Source organism: Quercus suber, unplaced genomic scaffold (genome assembly GCF_002906115.3).
Source record: "Quercus suber isolate HL8 unplaced genomic scaffold, Cork oak 2.0 scaffold_22, whole genome shotgun sequence".
Lineage (NCBI taxonomy): Eukaryota > Viridiplantae > Streptophyta > Magnoliopsida > Fagales > Fagaceae > Quercus > Quercus suber.
In genome coordinates, this window is record NW_027069487.1 from 1,207,147 (window position 1) to 1,229,706 (window position 22,560).

At 33.2% G+C, this 22,560-nt stretch overlaps 2 protein-coding genes across 2 annotated transcripts; both read left to right on the plus strand.

Moving 5' to 3' along the window:
• The first annotated feature begins 13,509 nt into the window (after positions 1-13,509).
• LOC136063776 (S-locus-specific glycoprotein S13-like) lies at positions 13,510-15,593 on the plus strand. Its single transcript, XM_065764657.1, has 2 exons — positions 13,510-15,164; positions 15,382-15,593. The coding sequence occupies exons 1-2, from the start codon at positions 13,772-13,774 to the stop codon at positions 15,576-15,578; spliced, it is 1,590 nt and encodes a 529-aa protein (XP_065620729.1). The 5' UTR covers positions 13,510-13,771; the 3' UTR covers positions 15,579-15,593.
• Positions 15,594-18,796: 3,203 nt separating this feature from the next.
• Positions 18,797-20,522, plus strand: LOC112021029 (U-box domain-containing protein 3). The gene is made up of 2 exons (XM_024053598.2): positions 18,797-19,058; positions 19,495-20,522. Exons 1-2 carry the CDS (start codon positions 18,844-18,846, stop codon positions 20,288-20,290), a joined length of 1,011 nt encoding a protein of 336 aa, XP_023909366.1. The 5' UTR covers positions 18,797-18,843; the 3' UTR covers positions 20,291-20,522.
• Positions 20,523-22,560: the final 2,038 nt, after the last annotated feature.

Sequence of the window (22,560 nt, forward strand, 5' to 3'; positions counted from 1 at the left end):
TTTGCCTTAAAATAACCAACATCAGTCTATGTATAATTATGTAAATTTACAAGTTTGCTATAATAACCGCTTAAATTTATGCTGACACTATTCATTTTGCGTGAATTAGAGTTGTTGTGTGTGAAGAAAGAGAAATAATTTATAATAAAAAAAATAACCAAGGAAATTAATATTTTAATGAAATGTAGTGTAAAATAAGTAATTTGACTTGAAATTTTTTTTAAAGTGAGTATGTAAAATAGAAAAAATAGGTTTTTTTTATTAAAATAGACAAAAAAAATAAAATAAAATTGCACAAGCTGATGCAAATTTTAGTGTGAACAAGGTCACAATTTAGTGTGAGTATAATATTATATTTTTATAACTATACAAAAAAAAAATTATAAAAAAAATTATTACTATTTGAAATCTAAAATATCTCATATTCATTGTCTCTCTTTCTTTTCCTTGAAAAAAGTTATCAATGTTTGGCTAAAAGTGATTATGCTGATGATGAAGTTGTAGGCAAGAAGGATCTCCAAACAACCTACAATGAATTGTTGGAAGATCGTGCATACATCAAGATTGATGCAAGGGGAGTGGGATCTTTGGTTTTAGGAAAAACAATATAGCTTTTTATTATAAAAACATTTTCAAAATCCATGAACCAAACATGTTTTGAGTTTATTCCTAACCATCATAAGTGTGAAAGTTGTTTTGTGATTGTGTGTAATAATTGAATGATGAACGGAAGTATGAAAAGGAGAGCGCACACAAAGGTTTACGTGGTTCAAGCTAACGGCAACATACGTCCACAGTAAGAAAACCCTTGGTAGTTATATTTGATGGTTATATATATTATATTAAGCACTTGTGTTACAATGAACTTAATGTACGGTTTATATACTAGAAAATACTTGACTAACCCTTGACTAATCATAGACTAACTTAAAGTTAATATGCTTGTTCTACAAGTACATGGACTATAACACCCCATAATTTTGATACCAATTTAACTCTTATACATAAATAAATAAAAATTAAATAAAAAAAAAAGAGGCCCACAATTAAATGGATTTGATTGATTTGGGCCTAAGATATTAAAAATAAGATAAATAATATGGAATATGAAGCCCAAGTGAGGTGGTATAAATAAATATGTGGGCCTTGATAAGCTTTTAAAAACCCTAACTTTTTACCTCTTAAGATACACGTATACATATAAAAGATTTTCTTTTGTTTTAGTTGGAACACCCAATTGAACAACTTATTTTCTTTTCTACCTTGCGGTTGGAATTGAGACTACTGCAGGTATGGTTTCCTTTAGCTCTAAATTTAGGATGTTGAATATTCTATGGCTAGACTTGTCCCACGTTTGCAGGAAAGGCATGAGTGGTGCATGGAATTATATTAGTACCTACTAGGATAACAGGCATCACTCCATGAATCTCCACCTATCTTTATATTAAAGGGAAAAGGGTGATTTGCGGTTGATATATATATATATATATATAGAGAGAGAGAGAGAGAGAGAGAGAGAGAGAGAGAGAGAGAGAGAGAGAGAGAGAGGGGTGATGATATATATATATATATATATATAGAGAGAGAGAGAGAGAGAGAGAGATGGGTTCAAGTTACACCTTGTGTAACTCCTTAAAAGTTACAACTTTTTTGTACCGTAGATTTCTAATAGATCCAACGGTTGAAAAAGTAGCATTAAATGATTAAGGATTTCCACCTTATTTACTTAATTAATAACAGATTTTTTCTATCTTCATTTATTATTTTCCATAAACCTCCTTAGATGTTGTTTAACTGTGTCCCTTTCTTCCTTTAAAAAAAAAAAAAATTGTACCTCCGAGTCACACCAACCTCTTTCTTCTTCTTCTCACTCAAGATGGAATTAGGCCAAATCTATTTCAATTAGCAGAATATTGTAGACAGTAAACATAATACGAATTTCATTTATAATTAGAAGGCGTTGTAATGAAAATATCTCTTGCCTGTAACTCTTGTATCAAGGAGTATATATATGGTTCAAATTTTCTTAACCCTAAAAAAGAATTCAACACTGTGACAGTAAAACAGGCCAAATTTATCATGTTAGATGTTTTTATTTTTTTTATAAGTATCATGTTAGATGTTAACCACCTGAATCAAGCAAGCCCATTCATTACCAATTTGACTATAACATGCTTTTCATAACTTTTGTTTTTTTTTTTTATACACATGATTTTCATAACTGTATGAACATCGATCCGCCAATTTTTTCAATTAACCAAATGGATACTTCTTTGTAGATTCTGGTCATCATTTATTTTCAACATTATAATAAAACATATATATATATATATGTTCACTTCTTTATTTTATTTACTGATCTCATATCCGCCCTATCTTCAATAGATTTGAGTTTTGTCATGTGTTGTTGCTATAATGTGTTGAAACTTTAAACCACAAAACTCTTGCTTATTTTGTCAACTGTTTAGGGGTAGTTCTAGCAAACTAAGTGTACTTATTGTGGACGACTAAATTTCTCGGTTTGAAATAAGTCAAACAAGTAAAATAGTGTCACAAATGCGAATTTGTATTGAATATATGTGTGGTACAATTCTCTGTAATTACAAAAGAGTGATCCTCTGATTCGATCTCCTTGAAAGGTTTGTTAATTGGATTTGTGGTAATGTGATTTTCACTTGAACACAAAGTATCCTTCAATTTGGTTGAAGGATGGATCGAAGATTGTTGAAAAGTTCTTCGGGGCTTTAGAGGCTTGATCCGTAGAGCTTCGCTGATTTATGATTTGTTGAGGTTTCTGGAGGCTTTTGAGCTTGATTCCAGTGAACTTTGAGATTTAGGAATATGATTTGGATGATTCCTCTTTGAATGTTCTTCGTACTTGAAGGTTTGTGGTAGAAGTTCTTCGGGGCTTTAGAGGCTTAGATCCGTTGAGCTTCACCAATTTATGGTTTGTTGAGGTTTCTGGAGGCTTTTGAGCTTGATTCCAGTGAACTTTGAGGTTTAGGAATATGATTTAGATGATTCCTCTTCGAATGTTCTTTGTATTCGAAGGTTTGTGGTGGAAGTTCTTCGGGGCTTTAGAGGCTTGATCCGTAGAGCTTCACTGATTTGTGATTTGTTGATGTTTCTGGAGGCTTTTGAGCTTGATTCCAGTAAACTTTTGGATCTAGGCGGATGATTTTCCTTCGAATGTTCTTCGTATTCGAAGTTGAGGTTTACTGAAGTTCTTGAAGTTCTTGGAGGCTTTAGAGCTTGGTTCCGGCAGAGCTTCTGGACTTCTGAGTGCTTCAAATGGTTTGGTGTCCTCTCCAAATCTCCTGATCTCCTCAGCTCAGATCCCTCTCTCCTTTTCAGATCCCCCCCCAAATGCCTTAGGAAGGCTTCTATTTATAGGAGTTTAGGGGTAGATAAGCAACACGTGGCGGAGTCTGATTGGTGACACGTGGCAAAGCTTGATTGGTCCGCTTATGTCATCGCTTACACGTGCGAGGCTGATTATGTCATCGCTTACATGTGCGAAGCTGATTATGTCATTGCTTACACGTGCGATGATGTGTGATTGGTTTTTTGCATGACACTTGGCAAATTTCTGTTGGTTTCTGAGTAATGATAGCAAAACCTAGCAGCAATATGTGGCACTTTGTAATTGGCTGTATTTTGTGGACTTGGTAGTGTGACGTGTCAGCTTGTGATAGGTCGAGAATTTTCCCTGTCTACACTTATAAAATCACAAATTATAGTATATCTTTAGATCTTACTCACCGGCACCCAAGGATTTTGAGAGAAGAAAAATTTGAACTTTTTTAGTCTTTGTTTTTTGCCTAGATTCATATATATCCAGCAATTTTAGGAAGAAAGAGACACAGTTAAACACCCAATGAGGTTTATGGAAAGTAATAAATAAGGATAGAGAAAATCTGTTATTAATTAAGTAAATAAGGTGGAAATCCTTAATCATTTAATGCTATTTTTTCAACCGTTAGATCTATTATAAATCTACGGTACAAAAAAATGTGTAACTCTTAAGGAGTTACACCAGGTGTAACTTAAACCCATCTCATATATATATATATATATATTCATATATAGCCTCACTTGTTTACCGTCAAACTGACATGCATCACACTTTTGTTATTGTCTAAATCCTAGTCCAGTGGCATCAAGGGAATAATAGGCAACTGGTTTGATAAATTAAGACTATTACGTGGCTTCCAATATTAGATTGAATATACAAAATATTAGAGTGAATAGATATGAATAAAACATAGGGCTATTACATTCAGAATGATTAGATATTCATTATTCGGCCATATTGAAGTTTCATGAATATCTATGTTTATGTTAATGGAAAAATCTGATTAGGCAGCAATATTTTTAAGTTCAAAAATCTGATCAAAGCTGAAAGTGAATTGGATAGTTAAGTGAATAAATGGAGAATTTTGGATATATCAATATTGTCTAGGATAAAATTGTTTAAGTGTGAAAACAGATTTTAAGTAGGAAATTGTGTATTGATGGACCTATTTTTGGTGTTGCTAGGTTCTAATCCTACTGAGTTATTATGATTCAAGAGAGGTTGGTTTCATATTTTTTTGCAAATAAGAGGTAAGTGATGTTTACTAATTTTGGGGGTTTTTCCAAAACAGTGTTGATTATTAAACTATTTTATATCAAAGAAATATTTTGATATTCTATATATAAATTGATATTTTATAAATGTTTGATGTGCACATTGACTATTCGTTTTATGAAAAACTTGTGGGATAACCTAAATTTATTTAAACTTGTATGTGTGAATATATATTTATATTTTTGAAAATTATGAATGAATTATTTTTGTGAGCATATTGAGTATGTTTTGAAAACCTATGGTAAGTCGTGATTAAAAGCTCAGTATTGTATTTAGTCCTTAGTAAGGGACAATCATACTGCAACTAGTCCTTAGCAAGGGATGGTCCCAGAAAATGGGACAGTGCACATTTGATAGCTCCTTAGTAATGGAGTATACTATTGTGGATCCAAAAATGAAGCTCCTTAACAAGAAAGTGCACCTTTAGATTCCAAAGGAGCCACCCTTAAGAAAGGGGATGAAAAGGATGTTCCAGTCCCAAAAAGGAGACAGCACAACCTTGTCAACGAGGTGTAAACGTTGACCACGAGAAAAGCCTAGAAAATTGTTTATATAATAGTATTGATATATGTATTATGATGGCTCACAATATAAAGATTTTTTTTGTTAATTTGAAATATTTGATGATAATATATTGATGAGTTACAAGTTATAAATTTGTTGTAAGAATTATTTATTTGAAAGGTTTGTTCCCACACCCCAATGTTAGTGAATATTGAGTTATCTCACCTCCCCCCCCCCCCCCCCCCCCCCCCCAACAAAATCAGTAGGATTAGAACCTATCAACACCAAAGATAGGTCCATCAATACACAATTTCCCACTTAAAATCAGTTTTTTTACACTTAGGCTGTGTTTGTTTGCCATAAAATATTTTCCGGAAAATAGATATTTTCCGGAAATGGTATTTTCGGGAAAGGAAAATATTTTCTGAGTGTTTGGCTGCATTATGAAAAATTTTCTAGAAAATATTTTCATGTGTTTGGTTGTATACTGAAAATGCTATTTTCCTACACTTTCTCACATTTTCTTTGCTATTTTCTCAGTTCCCAAACAAATTTTATAATAAAAATTTCAACGTATAAACTTCAAAAAACAAAAATCACAACAACTCCATTCGATCAAATCCACATTCGGTCAAACTGAGAGAGCGAGGACGAGAGAGTGATCAAAAATGGATGGAAAGGGAGAGATCGGTCATGGGCGATGAGATCGGTCATGGGAAACGACAAGATCGAGCGGAGGCGAGATCGAGCAGCCAGATCGAGCGGCGCGGTGTGATCGGCGCGGTGCTGCGATCGACGGACTGGAGCTCGGGGTTCGCAGGCGACGTCGAAGAGCGTGATGCGATCTCGGTGGGGTGCGATCGGTCTGGGTGCGATTGGTCTGGGTCTGGGTCGACGGTCGACGGTCGAAGGTCTGGGTCTGGGTCGAAGATCGGTGGGTCGTGGGTCGACGTCGAGTGGCGGTGGGTCGTGGGTCTTCGTGGGTCGACGGCGAGTGGCGGTGGATCGTGGGTCTTCGTGGGTCGACGGCGAGTGGCGGTGGGTCGCCGGAGTTAGGCTCCAGGTTCGTGGCTCTCTCTGCTTCCTCGCTCTCTCTCTCTCTCATTTTCCGGAAGTAAATTGAAGGTAAAATGAGAACGGAAATGATTTTCCGTAAACAGAGGGTATTTTTGAAGGTCAACGGAAATGATTTTCCGTTTGACCGAATTTTCCTTTACACCCAAACAGCCTATTTTACGGAAAATGCTTTCCTGAAATTGTTTTCACCCAAAACAAACGAACCCTTAAACAATTTTATCCTAGACAATACTGATATATTCAAAATCCTCTATTTATTCACTTAACTGTCCAATACACTTTCAGCTTTGATCAGATTTTTGAACTTAAATATACTGCTGCCTAATATGATTTTTTCCCATTGATATAATCATGGATATTCAAGACTTCAAAATGGCCAAATAAGGGAAATCTCATCAATCTACAGTTCACATCCTTTCTTGTCATGTAGCTATATCCTATGTTTTAAAAACCGGACCGGACCGGCCGGTCCAACCGGTCCAACCGGGAACCGGACCTCAATCCGGTCCGGTTACTAGTAAAAACCGGAAATGAAAGAAAAACCGGATGAACAGTGTAAACTGCCGGTTCAACCGGCATAACGGAAATCAGTGGGTTAAACCGGTTTTAGCATTTCTTCCTAAATACTTCAGCTGTTAACCCAAAAAAAAAAAAATTAAAAAAATTAAAAAGAGAGATCTTGTTTCAGATTTAAAGAGAGAGATTTTGATTTTGAAAATGCTCTCTCTCAAGTATGAAGTGGTGAAGCCTAAGAACACCCACAAGCCACAGTGAACCAAAAACACCAGATTTACTTTACTTACCTTTGCTCAAAAGAAAGTAAAAAAAAAAAAAAAAAATCAGATTTATTATATTGTGTTGAGAAAGAACCAAAGAAGCCCAAAGATAAGCAGATTTGTAATGATCTGTTTGCTTCAGTTGAGGCTTATTTTTTTGCTACTCTTGCGTCTTGCCTGTCTGCTTCAGTTGAGGCTTATTTTTTGCTGCTCTTGCCTCTTGCACTGCACATATTCACAAGAGAGAGAGAGAGAGAGATAGTATTGAAGAAAGAGATGAAATTATGAAAAGCAAAAAGTGTGATGGAACTATTGCTGGCTGTTGTACCTCCAAAACGTGTGGATGTGATTTCAAAATGTGTGGTTGTTGAGAATCTTGGGATATTAACGTGTAGAATCAAGAATATGTGGAGGGAAAAAATATAAGTGGGCAATGATATTATTACCAATGGTGAACTTACTTTTTGTTATTTGAAAAGTTAGAAAATAATTAAAATATTTTATAGTGGGCTTGTAGGCTATGGGTGTTTGTATATGTTTTTTTTGGTTGAATTGTGTTCAGTGGTGTCTAAAAGTTGGTAAGCCAAAGTTTAATGTTTTACTATTGTTTAATTTTCTAGTTAAAATGATCAATTATAAAATTATTTATTTATTTTTATAATTATTAATTTTATAATTATTAATTAAATTATTTATGACGTCACCGGTTCGACCATCGGTCGGACCCCGATCGGACCAAAAAACCGGTAACCAGTCCCTTTTTCGGTTCTTTCACCGTACCGGTTTTTAAAACTATGGCTATATCCATCGCTCCTAGTCTAATATAATAATAACCGTAGGACATCCTTTCCCATGATATAAGGATAAGTGAGGGTTGTTGAGATCAGAATGTATGCCTAGAAGTCCTACATTAATATTGATAGGTTAGATTTTATGAAGTCATGCCTATTGTCCTATTAGCTACTAAAGCAATTTCAAGCACAATTCCTCTCTGAAAATGTGGTACAATTTCTAGCCATATATTATATATATATATATATATATATCTTAGTTCATTCACCCAATGACCCATAACTCTCTTGATGTCGTAAAGCATTAGGACAGTATTGGATACTTAATTGGACAATGACAATGGTGGTGAAAATAATGAGACTATAAACAATCTATATATTACTAAAAGTCGAAGCGTAGCGTTTAATGCTGCTGTTCTCACATTGCGCCACATCAGCTGCCACGTCATTTTTTTTTATAATATAATTTGTCTTACAATTTTAAGATGGTTTTTACAATTTTAAGTCTTATAAATGCAGCTCACTACTTATTTATTTACTTCCACTATCACTCTATAATAAATCTTCCATTATCACCCTATAATAAATATAACCCATTACTTACTTATTTACTTCCACTATCACCCTAAAATAAATCTGTATAATTAATCCAGCCCACCTCTTATTTATTTAGTTCCACTATCAAGCCCAACCCAAGCCTTTTCAGTTCAGCTTGAAAATTTTGTGTGAGCCTTTTCAGCTTAGAGGAAGGAGAAAAATAAATAAATTAATAAATTAATGAACAAACAAACGTTGAAGCCTTCCAAGCTTTAGGATTTTTTTTCCCAATTTTTCTATAATTGTTTTTAACATTTATTTTTTTAATATTACACTTCTCCAACTTTTCTCTTTTCCTTACAATTTCATCTCCCGACTACTTCTTCAATCTTTCTCCCTCCCTTACCTTTTCATCTCCCCACTACCCTCTACATTAATATCATTCTTCCTCTTTCCCTTCATCTTCCTTTATTTTTTTTTCTTTTCTTATTCATACCCTCTTACTATAAATTTGTCACTATCTCTTCTATTTTATGCATAGTTTTCCCTCACAAAAAAAAAAAAAAAGGTTCCCTCTCTCTCTCTCTCTAAATTTTTTGGTGGATTTTTTTTTTTCTTGCATCTCTACTTTAGGTTGATAATTTTTTATATTCTTTAAAACTCTATTTTGGGTTAGTGCGATTTAGTTTTTTTTTTCTTTTAATTGTTTTTTTTTTAATTTTTTATTCTCTTTTATTGTTAAATGTTATCCTATTGCATTCTAAAGAATTAAATATAGCATATAAAAATATAATATTATTCTATTACATAGAATGATTTGGATAATTTGCTATTTATTCTGTTGCATAGCATGATTTTTTATAGTGCTCAATTTAGATGTTAAACTATGAGATTTTACTAATTTTAGTTTATTTTCTAATCCTTTGTAGTGGGCAAAGTACTCTATAATGCCATTTATTTAAAGAAAAACAAAGGTTAGCCAAACGAAAATAATTGGATAGGTGACAAATTTTAACTTTTGCAAATTTATTTTAATTATTATTATTTTATAACAATGCATGTATAGAAATTTAATTCTTAGATTTTGCTAATAATTTTTTATTTAATAATATGTTTTGGGTGGCTGAAATTATAATTTCTACAAAGAAAATAACCTTAATAGATTATTAAAAATAAAATTTTATCCTAATATTGGTTCAATTAATCATTGTTAAGTTTTATTAATTTTTTTAAGTTTAAGTTTTTTTTGATGTTTTGGATTGTTTTTATATTACATTTATGATTGTTCCTATAATAAATAAAAATATAATTACGAAAAACATTACTCATTATTAGATTAGTTTAAATTGTAAATTTTTTTTTTAATAAAACCACCATAAAAATAATTATCACGCGCAGCGCACGGGTTCGCGGCTAGTCTATATATTACTAAAAGCTGAAGCGTAGCATTTAATGTTGCTACGCTCCTATTGAGCCACGTCAGCAGCCATGTCATTATCAATTTTTTTTCAATTTTTTTATACAATTTTTTAACATTTAAAGTGAATTAAAAACTCTATTATATTGCAATCAAAATATCATATTTAATTTATCTTATTTTTTATTATTCTTATTTATTATCAAATTTTCAATTCCATTTTAACTTTTCATATCCTCACTACTCTCTATCTTAATTTTCTTCAACCTTTCTCATTCCATTTCAACTTTTCATATCTCCACTACTCTTAATATTAATATTATTCTATCTTTTTATCTTCCTTTATTTTTTACTCTTCTTATTCTTATCATCATGCTATAAAATTGTCACTCTCCCTCTTATTCCTTGCATAACTTCTATTTTTCCACACACAAAAGCCCCTCTCTCTCTCTCTCTCTTTATATATATATATATATATATATATATTTTCCTTCAATTGTTGGTATATATATCTCTCTTTATATATATATATATATATATATATATTTTCCTTCAATTGTTGGTATATATTTTTTTAATTTTAGTGTGACAGGTTGACCACCAAAACATACTGATGCAGTATTGAAAGTTTCACCAAATGCATCGTAGAAATCAATTTTAGACTACTAGAAGTCAGTTAGTTTGCTAAAATTGGAATTGACAGGTAATCCAGCTTGATACGATTTAGTTTTATATTTTATGTTGTTATCTTTTTTATTCTCATTGGTTGTTAAATGTTATATTATTGCATTATAAAGATAGTATATAAAAATATAATATTATTTTATTACATAGCATAACTAAAATAATATGGTGTTTATTGCTAAACATTTCATTTTTATTATTTTATTCTCATCTTATTTTATTCAACATTTAAATTTAGCAACATCCTCCATATCATAATTATTTATATAAAAATTGTTCTTATAAAGTCTTCCCACGAAATGTTACAATGCATCAATGAAAAAATGAAACACAAAACAAATATCAATTTAGAAACACTTAATTTAAAATAAAATAAAAAAGGAATAAACAATTTTCTTATAAAGTATTCCCATAAAACGTTACAGTGCGTGCATTAATAGAAAAAGATAATACAAAACACATGCTATTTTAGAAACACTAAATTTATAATAATAATAATAATATCAAATCAAACATGTTATAAAATAATAAACTAATAGTTATGGATGTACTAACTTCATGGCAGCAAAATGGAATAAAATAAAAATAAAAATAAACATAACAATATGCATATTTAGTACATTAGAATTATCATCAAATTTGGGAAAACAATAGGATGTTAACAAAGAGGGAGAGAAAGAGATTAGTAAAAGAAATCAAACGTCAATTAAATAAATTAATTAGTAACCGTTAATTGGAAAACAAAGAGACCGATGGCTAAAGGAGTAAAAAATTAATTAAAGATGACCTTATGAATGTTATTATAAACTTTACAATGCAAATAAATAAATTGTTAAATTCACTTAATTAAATCATATAATCAACAATTAAATAAAATCATACAAAATTTAAAATTGAAACTAATCAAACTCTAATCTAGAAAAATCATATTTATTATCAAAACTAAATGGAAAACTCAGTAATAATAGAAATATATAAGAAATAAAGATGAAATTTTTCAAAATCTTTTTTTTTTTTGACATTTCATTTAACATTATTTATAAATAATAAAATATAAAAAAAAGTCCTTAAATGCTTATATTCTTCACACACCATGACTTTTAAAATCTAATGAAAGGTTCTAAGAATTTAACTCTCATTTAATGCCTCTATTATGAAAATCAACCGTCAGTAAAATATGATAATAGTAAGAAACGTTATAAATGAGAACATGAAAAAACTAATTAGCCATTATTATTATGGAATAGATGTCTTTTTTTATGCATCTAAGAAAATGAAATGTATAGGGTTTACTTATTAAGGTATATGTAAAGATTCACGTTAAAAAAATATGTAAATGTTTTTTGAAAAAAAAAAGTATATGTAAGATTTTTATTAACTTAAAAGACAATAAAAAACCAATTTTTAATTACTACAACCATCGCTACTCTATAAATCACACACAACACTATATTCAATATCCTAAACAACATAGTTAGGCCCTTTTGGATATACACCACCATATTTAACTTATAAATTACAACCAAAATCAATCATACAATTACATAATCAAAGCATGAACATGTAACATTTATTACCTTCTGAATTATTGCTTGGAATTTTCACAATTATTGAAAGAGAATCTCCAAATTTAATTTTTAGAAAACATCAAGACAATGTGAATTTTATTCTTTTTAACTTCCATAGAAAAAAATATTACGCACATTATTTCAACCTTATGGAAAAGAAGGTTTACATGTAGCATGCAAAACGTGTTTAATTGACTTAAAGATGTAAAAATTAGTCAACCAACTATGGTAGAATTAAGATTTCAAATTTTAAATAAAACAATTCTACAATAATAATAAAAATTATTTTGTGATAAATATGATTATGAAATACATTATTTTTCATTAAATTAGTTCAAATTACAAAATAATAATAATAATAATGAGATCACCATAAAAAATAATCACGCGCAACGCGCGGGTCTGCGACTAGTTATATATAAACCACAAAGCAGCATTTTCCCTTTCACATGGTCTTGGTGACAACTTGAATTGATAAGTCCAAGCCTATTACTCCATTAGGCACAAACTCAAAGCCTGTGGCCATTTCCTGACATATTGATCATTCCTTATCTAATATAATACAATTATAGGAGCTCTTTTTCTATTAGTATAATGATAGTCTAGGTTCATGACAATTGCTAGCTATTGACTATTCAAACTTCTTAAATTTAGAGCAAGACAAACCATACCTGAACTACTTGTGCATAGCCATAGAGAAGAAAAGAAATAGCTCAATAGTGTGTTGCGGCTGAAAACAAAAGGGAACTTTCTTATGTACATACATGTGTATCTTAAAAGGTAAAAGGCTAGGGTTATCAATGTCCATATATTTTTACTTATGCCACCTCACTTAGGCTTTATATCCCATAGCATTTATCTTATTTTTTATATCTTAGGCTCAAATCAATTTAATCCATTTAATTGTAGGCCTGCTTATAATTTACGTATAATAATTAAATAAGTAATAAAATTATGGGGTGTTACAAATGGTGACCTACATTCCCGAATTTAACGTGTTATAGACCCAAGGTGACAACGGTATGCACAATATGAGGATAATGTAAATGATGATGACATGCAAGGAAAATCAGGATAAGGACGGGAATGGAAGAATGGGGAATAGAAAATGGTGGACATAGAAGGATTTAGTTTTTCTTATGTGAGTTTGGTTGGACTTGAAAAAGTGAAATGATGAAAAACTTTTTGTTTGTTAGAAAAGAAAATTAAACATAAAAAATGGTATTTGTATAAATTGATATACGCTCCTGTTACATAATAAAATAAAATATTATTTTATATAAAAAAATACCTAATGTGTAGACAAAAAGAAGAAGAAATTAACGCGAAGGGGGGAGGGGGGCACATGGTTCTTTCTTGAACTTGAAACAGAGGGAGCAAAAAGTCAAAGATGTGTAAAACTGGAAATCAACGAGCACCCTTTTCTTATATGTCTATTGTTGAATAAGATTCCTACCCGCCCTTGACAATATTGGCACTTTAGTTTATATTCATCTCTAGCTTAGCTACCATTACTTGTGGGAAATTTGGTAGTCATAAAGAGTATGGTACAGCCAAGGTGAGAAAACTAGAAAATAATTGCAGAAATTTCAAAGAACAGTCACTGGATTGAGCCAATGCACGACCTTTCTATGTTATAGACTTATAGTCTTCGTGGAAAAGTAAGGATCAGGACAAAGTGACCAACTACAAAATAAGCGACTTCTGTAGAAGGGAGTAATGTGGAAATTTTTGTTCACAAAAAATTGCAGAAATTTCAAAGAACAGCCACTTGCTTGAGTCATTGCATGACCTTTCTATGTTATAGACTTATAGTCTTCGCTCATCATATCGGGTTTAACTTTAATATGTTGGCTAAGAGCTCTAAGAACAGGAAGCAATGGACATCTTTGCTTTTGTGTTTTTTGAATTCTAGTTTATTTCTTTTCTACTTTGTATTTTCGGATGCTGCTGACAGAATTACCCAATCCCAATCCCTCAGTGATGGCACAAACTTTGTCTCTAAAAATGGAGGCTTTGTCCTGGGGTTCTTCAGTACAGGAAATTCCACCAACCGTTACTTGGGAATTTGGTACAACAATATCCCAGTTAGAACGGTTGTTTGGGTAGCAAACCGGGGCAATCCAATTAGAGACTTGTCTGGCGTGCTGATGTTAAACAGTTCAGGTAGTCTTGTTCTTCTCAGCCAGAATAGGACTGTTGTTTGGTTGGCGAATTCCACAAAAGAGGCAGGGAGTCCAGTTGTTGAGCTTTTAGATTCAGGAAATCTAGTATTAAGAGAAAAGAATGAAGAAAACCCAGAAAGTTATTTGTGGCAAAGCTTTGACTATCCTTCTGATACATGGCTACCAGGGATGAAACTTGGATGGGACTTAAGGACAGGTCTGGAAAGGCGCCTAACTGCATGGAAGAGTCCAGATGATCCATCTCCTGGAGAACTGAGTCTTGGGATTGTACTTCATAATTACCCTGAGATAGTCATGAAGAACGGCTCCAAGATATATTGCCGGGGTGGCCAGTGGAATGGCATTAGGTTCAGTGGTGGCCCTGGTGGGTTAAAGACCAACCCAGTCCATAGCTTCACTTCTGTCTCCAACAAGGATGAGCTATACTTCATGTACCACGCGATTAAAAAGTCTGTAATCATAAGAGCAGTTTTGAACCAAACTTTATACATGTACGAGCGCTACTTGTGGATCGAAGCAGATAAAAAATGGATCGCATACTTTTCTGCACCACAAGACACATGTGACAGTTACAATTTATGCGGTGCTTATGGAAATTGTATCATTGGTTACTCACCTATCTGCCAATGTCTAGAAGGATTTAAGCCTAAGTCACCAGAAAGATGGAACCCAGACGACTGGGCTAAGGGATGTGTACGCACTACGGAATTGAGCTGCGAGGATAAAGATAAAATTGGCTTTGTTAAACTTGTTGGGCTCAAGTTGCCAGATACCACGTATTCTTGGGTGAACAAAAGTATGAATCTTAGCGAATGCAGAGTCCAATGTTTGAACAACTGTTCTTGTATGGCTTATTCCAACACTGACATTAGAGATGGAGGAAGTGGCTGCGCCATCTGGTATGGAGATCTAATTGATATTAGACAGGTTGCAGGTGGCGGGCAGGATACTGATTGGCTGGATGTATATATTCGAATGCCTGCTTCAAAGAAAGGTATGGGCCTATTGTTTTGGTTGCTCTTTAATTCGTATTTTGAAATCCCTTTCTCTTTTTGTTGGATACAACAGAATTTTGACCATGTAAGAGATTTTACTAAGAGATTCTAGTTGAAACCCACCAATCAATTTTTGTCGTTCCATCTTTTTTTCCATTGGTTTTATGGCATTAAAATCTGCTGCATCTAAAATATTTTCGCTTTTCTATTGCTAAGTCAACCAGGAAGTGTCTCCCAAAAAAAAAAAAATCAACCAGGAAGACGTTATAGACAAGCAAAAGATGAAGGTGAGAGTTGCAGTTGCCATAGCCATTGCCGTAGTTTTCGCGGTGCTCTTGATTGCCTACTGCATTTGCAAAAGGAAAAAGTTCAGAGGTAATATTACTTTCTTTGACCCACTTTGGAAAAAATAATACGGTGAAGTAGAAAAATTGAGTTTGCTCTTGATTGCTTTTGAGCAAGTCAAACATGTCACTAGTCCAGGACTGTGTTTGGTTGTCAGGGTTCAAAAAAATACAAGAAAATTTGGGATTCCTAAAATTTTTTCTATCTTAAAAATTGAGAAATTAAAATTTTGGGAGTTTAATTTTTTTTTTTTTTTTCAAATCAGATGTTGACGATGACATTTCATTTAACATTATTTATAAATAATAAAATATATAAAAAAAAAAAAGTCCTTAAATGCTTATATTCTTCACACACCATGACTTTTAAAATCTAATGAAAGGTTCTAAGAATTTAACTCTCATTTAATGCCTTTATTATGAAAATCAATCGCCAGTAAAATATGATAACAGTAAGAAACGTTATAAATGAGAACATGAAAAAACTAATTAGCCATTATTATATTGGAATAGATGTCTTTTTTTATGCATCTAAGAAAATGAAATGTATAGGGTTTACTTATTAAGGTATATGTAAAGATTCACGTTAAAAATATATGTAAATGTTTTTTGAAAAAAAAAGTATATGTAAGATTTTTATTAACTTAAAAGACAATGAAAAACCAATTTTTAATTACTACAACCATCGCTACTCTATAAATCACACACAACACTATATTCAATATTCTAAACAACATAATTAGGCCCTTTTGGATATACACCACCATATTCAACTTATAAATTACAACCAAAATCAATCATACAATTACACAATTAAAGCATGAACATGTAACATGTATTACCTTTTGAATTATTGCTTGGAATTTTCACAATTATTGAAAGAGAATCTCCAAATTTAATTTTTAGAAAACTTCAAGACAATGTGAATTTTATTCTTTTTAACTTCCATAGAAAAAAATATTACGCACATTATTTCAACCTTTATGGAAAAGAAGGTTTACATGTAGCATACAAAACATGTTTAATTGACTTAGAGATGTAAAAATTAGTCAACCAACTATGATAGAATTAAGGTTTCAAATTTTAAATAAAACAATTCTACAATAATAAAAAAAATTATTTTGTGATAAATATGATTATGAAATACATTACTTTTCATTAAATTAGTTCAAATTACAAAATAATAATAATAATAATGAGATCACCATAAAAAATAATCACGCACAACGCGCGGGTCTACGACTAGTAATAATAAAGTGTGAGACTCCAACTTTTCCTAACGAAAGCAAATGAAGAAAAAGAAAATTGTGGAGCATTCAAACCATGCACCTACTACCAACATGAATGATCATGAAAATTTGGGAAGCATTTTCGTAAAGACAATGCCGCCGTATAGCGGCGAAAGCAAAGCAGAGGGATTCCTTTTTAAAGGGTCCCATCATTATTATTTTCTTTTTAAACTATAGTTTTTTTTTTTTTTTTTTTTTGGCCAAAAGAACAAGTGAATATAAAGGATGTCCCATGACATTATTGATGAATTAATTTTTACCACAAAATATTCTGTGCCGTTCGTCAAGTCCTATTCTTTGAAAAATGAAAAATGAGATATACATTATCCATGCTTTTAGTTTTTTATACACAATTGTCAGCTTTGGATCACGAGTTTTGGCCCAAAGTCATGCTATTTGGCAGAGCCCACATTCTCTACCATGTTACAATGGATATCATTGTTATTGGATGCTCTTTCTGTAATGAATCCTATTTCCTTGCTTGAGCTTGAATCTTCTCTACTGTAATCTTTATATGTACCAAAAATTGAGATTATTAATTTATATTAACCCATTTAAATTTCACATAGATACCCATAAAATGAAGGATTAAGATCCTTTAGTATAAAGATTACAAGAGTAAAACTATTTCTCACAACTACTAACGTAGAATGTTGATATTGCAATTGGCACATAATAAAAAGTGATGTTAGTAATAGATTTATGTAAAAGTAACGTTGTTTCAAACAATACTTACCACCTTAACGAGAAATATTGCAAAAATTTAGAAAATGTTAAAATTACTACTAATCTTACTATAATAGATTTATAAATTGATGTGAGAATGGATGTAATTGGTATCACTTTATTGTATCCTTAGTACTTGCCATTAATTGCATGCGGCATACTTATATAAAAATTGATCAATTAGGTGTCAAAGTTAAGCCCTTAGTAGAAGATAGGAAGGTATATTCATTAGGAATTTAGGAGAGGAGATGAGACTGAAGTCAATGTTACTAAGAAAATATCTTTCAAAATCCCTTTCGTGTTAAAATCATGCCTTGAAAAGGAAGTTTAGAAATCAATGTTCAATGTTACTGCTAATATGGTTTATTATTTTAACTTGGTGATCTTGTAAAAGTCATATGGGTGACTAGAATCTAGCAAGATATTTATCTATACATTAGGGGGAAAAAACTTAAAATCATAATTGATCCATTATATCTTCTCTGCTAATGTGGGCAAATATATATGTATATGACACAAGTTAAAAAAAAGAAGCTAACCGTTTCATCTTTCAAGGGTTTGAAAGGTCATACACAATAATTTCTACACACTATCCAGTGTTGAAAGGCTAAGCAATAAGAGAATTCAGTGAATCGTAAAAAATAAAAAAATAAAAAAATAAAAATAGAAAGTGTTACTCCTTGAAACTCTTGAAAACACCCATTGGAGCAGTCAACTAATTGATGCTCTAATCACAACTACTAATGGCTTTGGTTTCTTTTTGAGTGATTGCCCAATATGAACTCCAAAAGAAAAAAGAAATGTGAACTTCATTAGTGATGATACATGTAACACATGCCTATTAATGCATAGCGTATTAGTGTATTGATCACATGCTTATTTTGACTATCCAAAAAACAAATCACATAATTATGGGTCTTAATAATAAACAATTAACTCCTGGAGGATCCCAAAAATTATATCATTTGTAAACAAAATTTAAAAAACTGCCATAAAACTGAAAAACAAAATCTCAAGAAAATCCCAAAATAAAAAATATTCCTAAAGTTTAAGGCGCTTGCTTCTATAAAAGGAGAGCAAAAGATTCATTCTTAGGAATGGTTATTGTATTTCCAAATCAGACATTCACAAAAAAGCTGACCAAAGAATAGGTAAGTTGCTTCAGACTGAAACAATGGATTTTCAAACCAAAAAAAGCCAAAGATTACATCTTGAAGCAACCAATCCCGATACCAAAATCATCAACATTAGTACCACTGCCTAACAAAAAACACAGTTAGAGAAGGCTCACAAAGAGAGACAGAGAGAGATTGGCTTTCATGGAAGAAATGGTGGTAGGAAATCTTTTTAATGGTGAGAGAGATGCACAGATTCAAGCGGCTAGAGAACTCAGTAAACTCAGTAGTAAGCAGAGGCACAAGTTGGCTGAAAGAGGTGTCATGTCACCTTTGATTGGGATGCTTCACTCACAAGATTATGAGGCCATTGAAGCTGCTCTGTTTGCTCTGCTCAGCCTTGCCTTTGGCAGTGAACGGTTAGTCTATTCATCCTCAATATCTCAAAACTAAATGCATAGATATAATTCAAATTCATTTGTCGTTAATTATTGAGTTTGTTTACAATCTGGGGTGGCTCTGAACTTTCATCATTGTAACAAATAGAAAAGAAATTAATGGTACTAATACACAATGTACCTTCTATTACAAGCAGTGTGTGGCAAAATTTTGGTATAGAAAGTTTTACTTTTTATACACCCGTGCTCTTTGCTTGATTAGTGGGACTATGGAATGTGTTCTTGTAATAGTGTGTGCCATTCAGTAGTGGCCCCCAATTACAATGATGATTCTGTACCAACATTTATGTATAAAACACATTGAGAATTTATTTTTCTTGTGTTTTACGAAAGTCTTCTATAAAGTTTTTCAATAGTACACTTGAAATTCTGAAATGAAATTATATTAATTTTACAGAAACAAGATACGCATTGTGAAATCTGGGGCTATACCATTTTTGCTGAACCTCCTTCAATGCCAAAACGAAGCACTAATTGAGCTCACCTTAGCAGCTATGTTGATCCTCTCTTCCTGCACAGCAAACAAGCTAAAAATCGCGTCTTCTGGCACCATACAACACTTGGTAGAGTTTCTCAATGGAGATTATAGTGGTGATAACAGCATGAATAGCATTAGCATGCAAGCCAAGCTTGACAGCATAGCGACTCTCCACAATCTCTCAACTTGTCAACAGATTATTCCATCGATTGCCTCTTCTGGTTTACTATATTCCTTGCTTCAGTTAATCCACAACTCGGAAAAGTCATCTGAATTGGTTGAAAAGACAATAGGGCTGCTTGAGAATATTGTTTCCTTCTCAGAGAATGCACTTAGTGAAACTGCTAGCGCAGATGGTGTAATTCACGCCTTGGTTGAAACTATTGAGGATGGTTCCCCACAATGCAAAGAGCATGCAGTGGGAATCCTCCTGCTTATATGTCAAAGCAGCAGAGAAAGATATAGAGGATTGATTTTAAGGGAAGGAGTGATGCCAGGGCTACTTCAGTTGAGTGTAGATGGGACAAGGAGGGCTAAAAATGTGTCTAGAGAATTGCTGTTGCTTCTAAGGGATTGCTCTAGTTATGGTTCAAGAAACAAACAATCAAAACATGAGCTTGTAGAGCAGATTATGCAAGAAATTGATGCAGGAGATAACATCGAGGGTACGACACTAAGGCTGGTAGAGGAGATGATTGCAAAGCTTAGTACATGACCTGCCATTGTTTTAAATCAAAAATTATACTAGTCTGGGTCCAGGTGATGGGCTCACTCATTGCAACATTTTGAGAAAGGTGTCTCTCTCTGTATATAGTACTGGTTTGGGATTCTGTTGCTAATTTGGGAGTATGATCTTTATTGTGACGATTAGAACTCTGATATTTAACATAAAGATATTGACAATCACAAACAGTAGTAGTTTGATTTGACCAGCGTATGATTCTGAGAAATTTGTCCTAATTTTGACATTCTTACTTCTTAGGATCCAATCCACCCAAGTTCCTTTGTGTACCCTACTATTCTCAACCAATGCAGCATTCATTCTATCATCCTTGTTCTTTTACTAAAAATATTTCTTAGTACCCCATGTTTCTGCTTCTCACTGCTACAGCAGGGGAACATATGAGAATGCATGAATTACAGTACATATTAATTGTCTCACTAGTTTGTAGTCAATTTTCAAAATGAAGGTGTACGGCCCCCACACCATGACCCGTAGTGGGCCTCGAATATCGACCTGGGTATATGGCCCGTGAGGCCCATCTCCCTTTGCCAAGCGGCCCACCCCAGAGTCACGCCTGCCACGGGCCCAAGCTTTGCCTCTTCATTGCTTCTCGGAGAAACCCCTCCCCGAGTCTTAACATAGCTCGCGGGAAACCCCGCCCCGTACCAGATTGGTCATGCCACGGGAAGACACCGCGGCCGGGAACCATCGCGGAGGTGGAAACCAAGTTCCAACGCCACCCTCACCACTTCCCATGACTACCTAACTGTCCACTTACGATCGATAATACTGGACCGCCTGTTGCACTTATTGGCAAATAATCATGACCTCTTCGCCATTCCTGAACTATAAATACAAGAGTCACGCCTGCCACGGGCCCAAGCTTTGCCTCTTCATTGCTTCTCGGAGAAACCCCTCCCCGAGTCTTAACATAGCTCGCGGGAAACCCCGCCCCGTACCAGATTGGTCATGCCACGGGAAGACACCGCGGCCGGGAACCATCGCGGAGGTGGAAACCAAGTTCCAACGCCACCCTCACCACTTCCCATGACTACCTAACTGTCCACTTACGATCGATAATACTGGACCGCCTGTTGCACTTATTGGCAAATAATCATGACCTCTTCGCCATTCCTGAACTATAAATACAGGAAGTTTTGAGAAGAGGGGGGTTGGAAAAAAAAGGGAAAAAAGGAGGAAGAGAGGAGGGAGAAGAGAGAAAACAGAGTGAGGAAGCGGTTCAGAGCCCCGAGGAGAGGAGAGCGATTCCATTGGGCTTTGGCGTTCAGAACGACCCAGTGTAGGAAATCCAAACCCACGATACAAGTAAGTTGTGAGCCCAAGCAAGGCCCAGCCCAACAGGGTTTCGGTTTTGGGCGCGCACAGAAGGGTAAAGATAACAGATTTTTTTTTTAAGCGGTAAAGATGACACATTGGGAATAAAGCATTGTTGAGGAAGCAATTTTAGCTCTTCAAGGGAAAGGAAAGGAAAAACAAAACAAAACAAATTTCCTTGGGCTTTGACCAATTCTCATGGTGTATAAAATTATTTTGCTTGTACAACCGTTAAGATAGAACTTATAATGTAGTCAAGCCACCTTTGGTTTAAAGTCCAAATTTTTACTAGCTCTTACTATTTCCCAATGTAGGTGTAACCTTCTACAAGCCTCCTTAGCGTATGCACAAGAATGCCCATTAACAAAAGCTAATTATTTATTACACATAGTATATTACATCTCTCTTTCAAACAAATGAGAGCCTCATATAGTCATGTGTGTCTTTCCCATAAGACCCACTCTCATGTGAAAATGAGACATTATTTTATACCTAGTGCACATAATAATTTCTCATGGGCCTATGTGTTACTTAAGCACATGTAAACTTGGCTTCCCTATCTCAAAATACATATTAAATTATTTTTTGAGAAGAATACATATTAAACTATAGTTATTAAACTTATATAGTTGTATTGGCCCAAATGGTCAGACCAGTGAACTGATGACTGATGAGTATCTAGACCGATTCAAGTTTTTTAGTAGAGATCGTTAGCCCTATAAAATAAAGTCAAATTCAATTTGTTCTTTGTAGCTTGTTCAACTCAGAAATGTTTTTGGAAACCCTCCGGCTTTTTTCATGTACTTCACATCACTGTCTATCTAATTTTTATAATTTTTTTGGAATTTTGGCTTTTTGAAAAAAGAAAAATGCTATAAGTATAAGAAAATAAATCACTAAATACAATATATCTTACATAGTATATC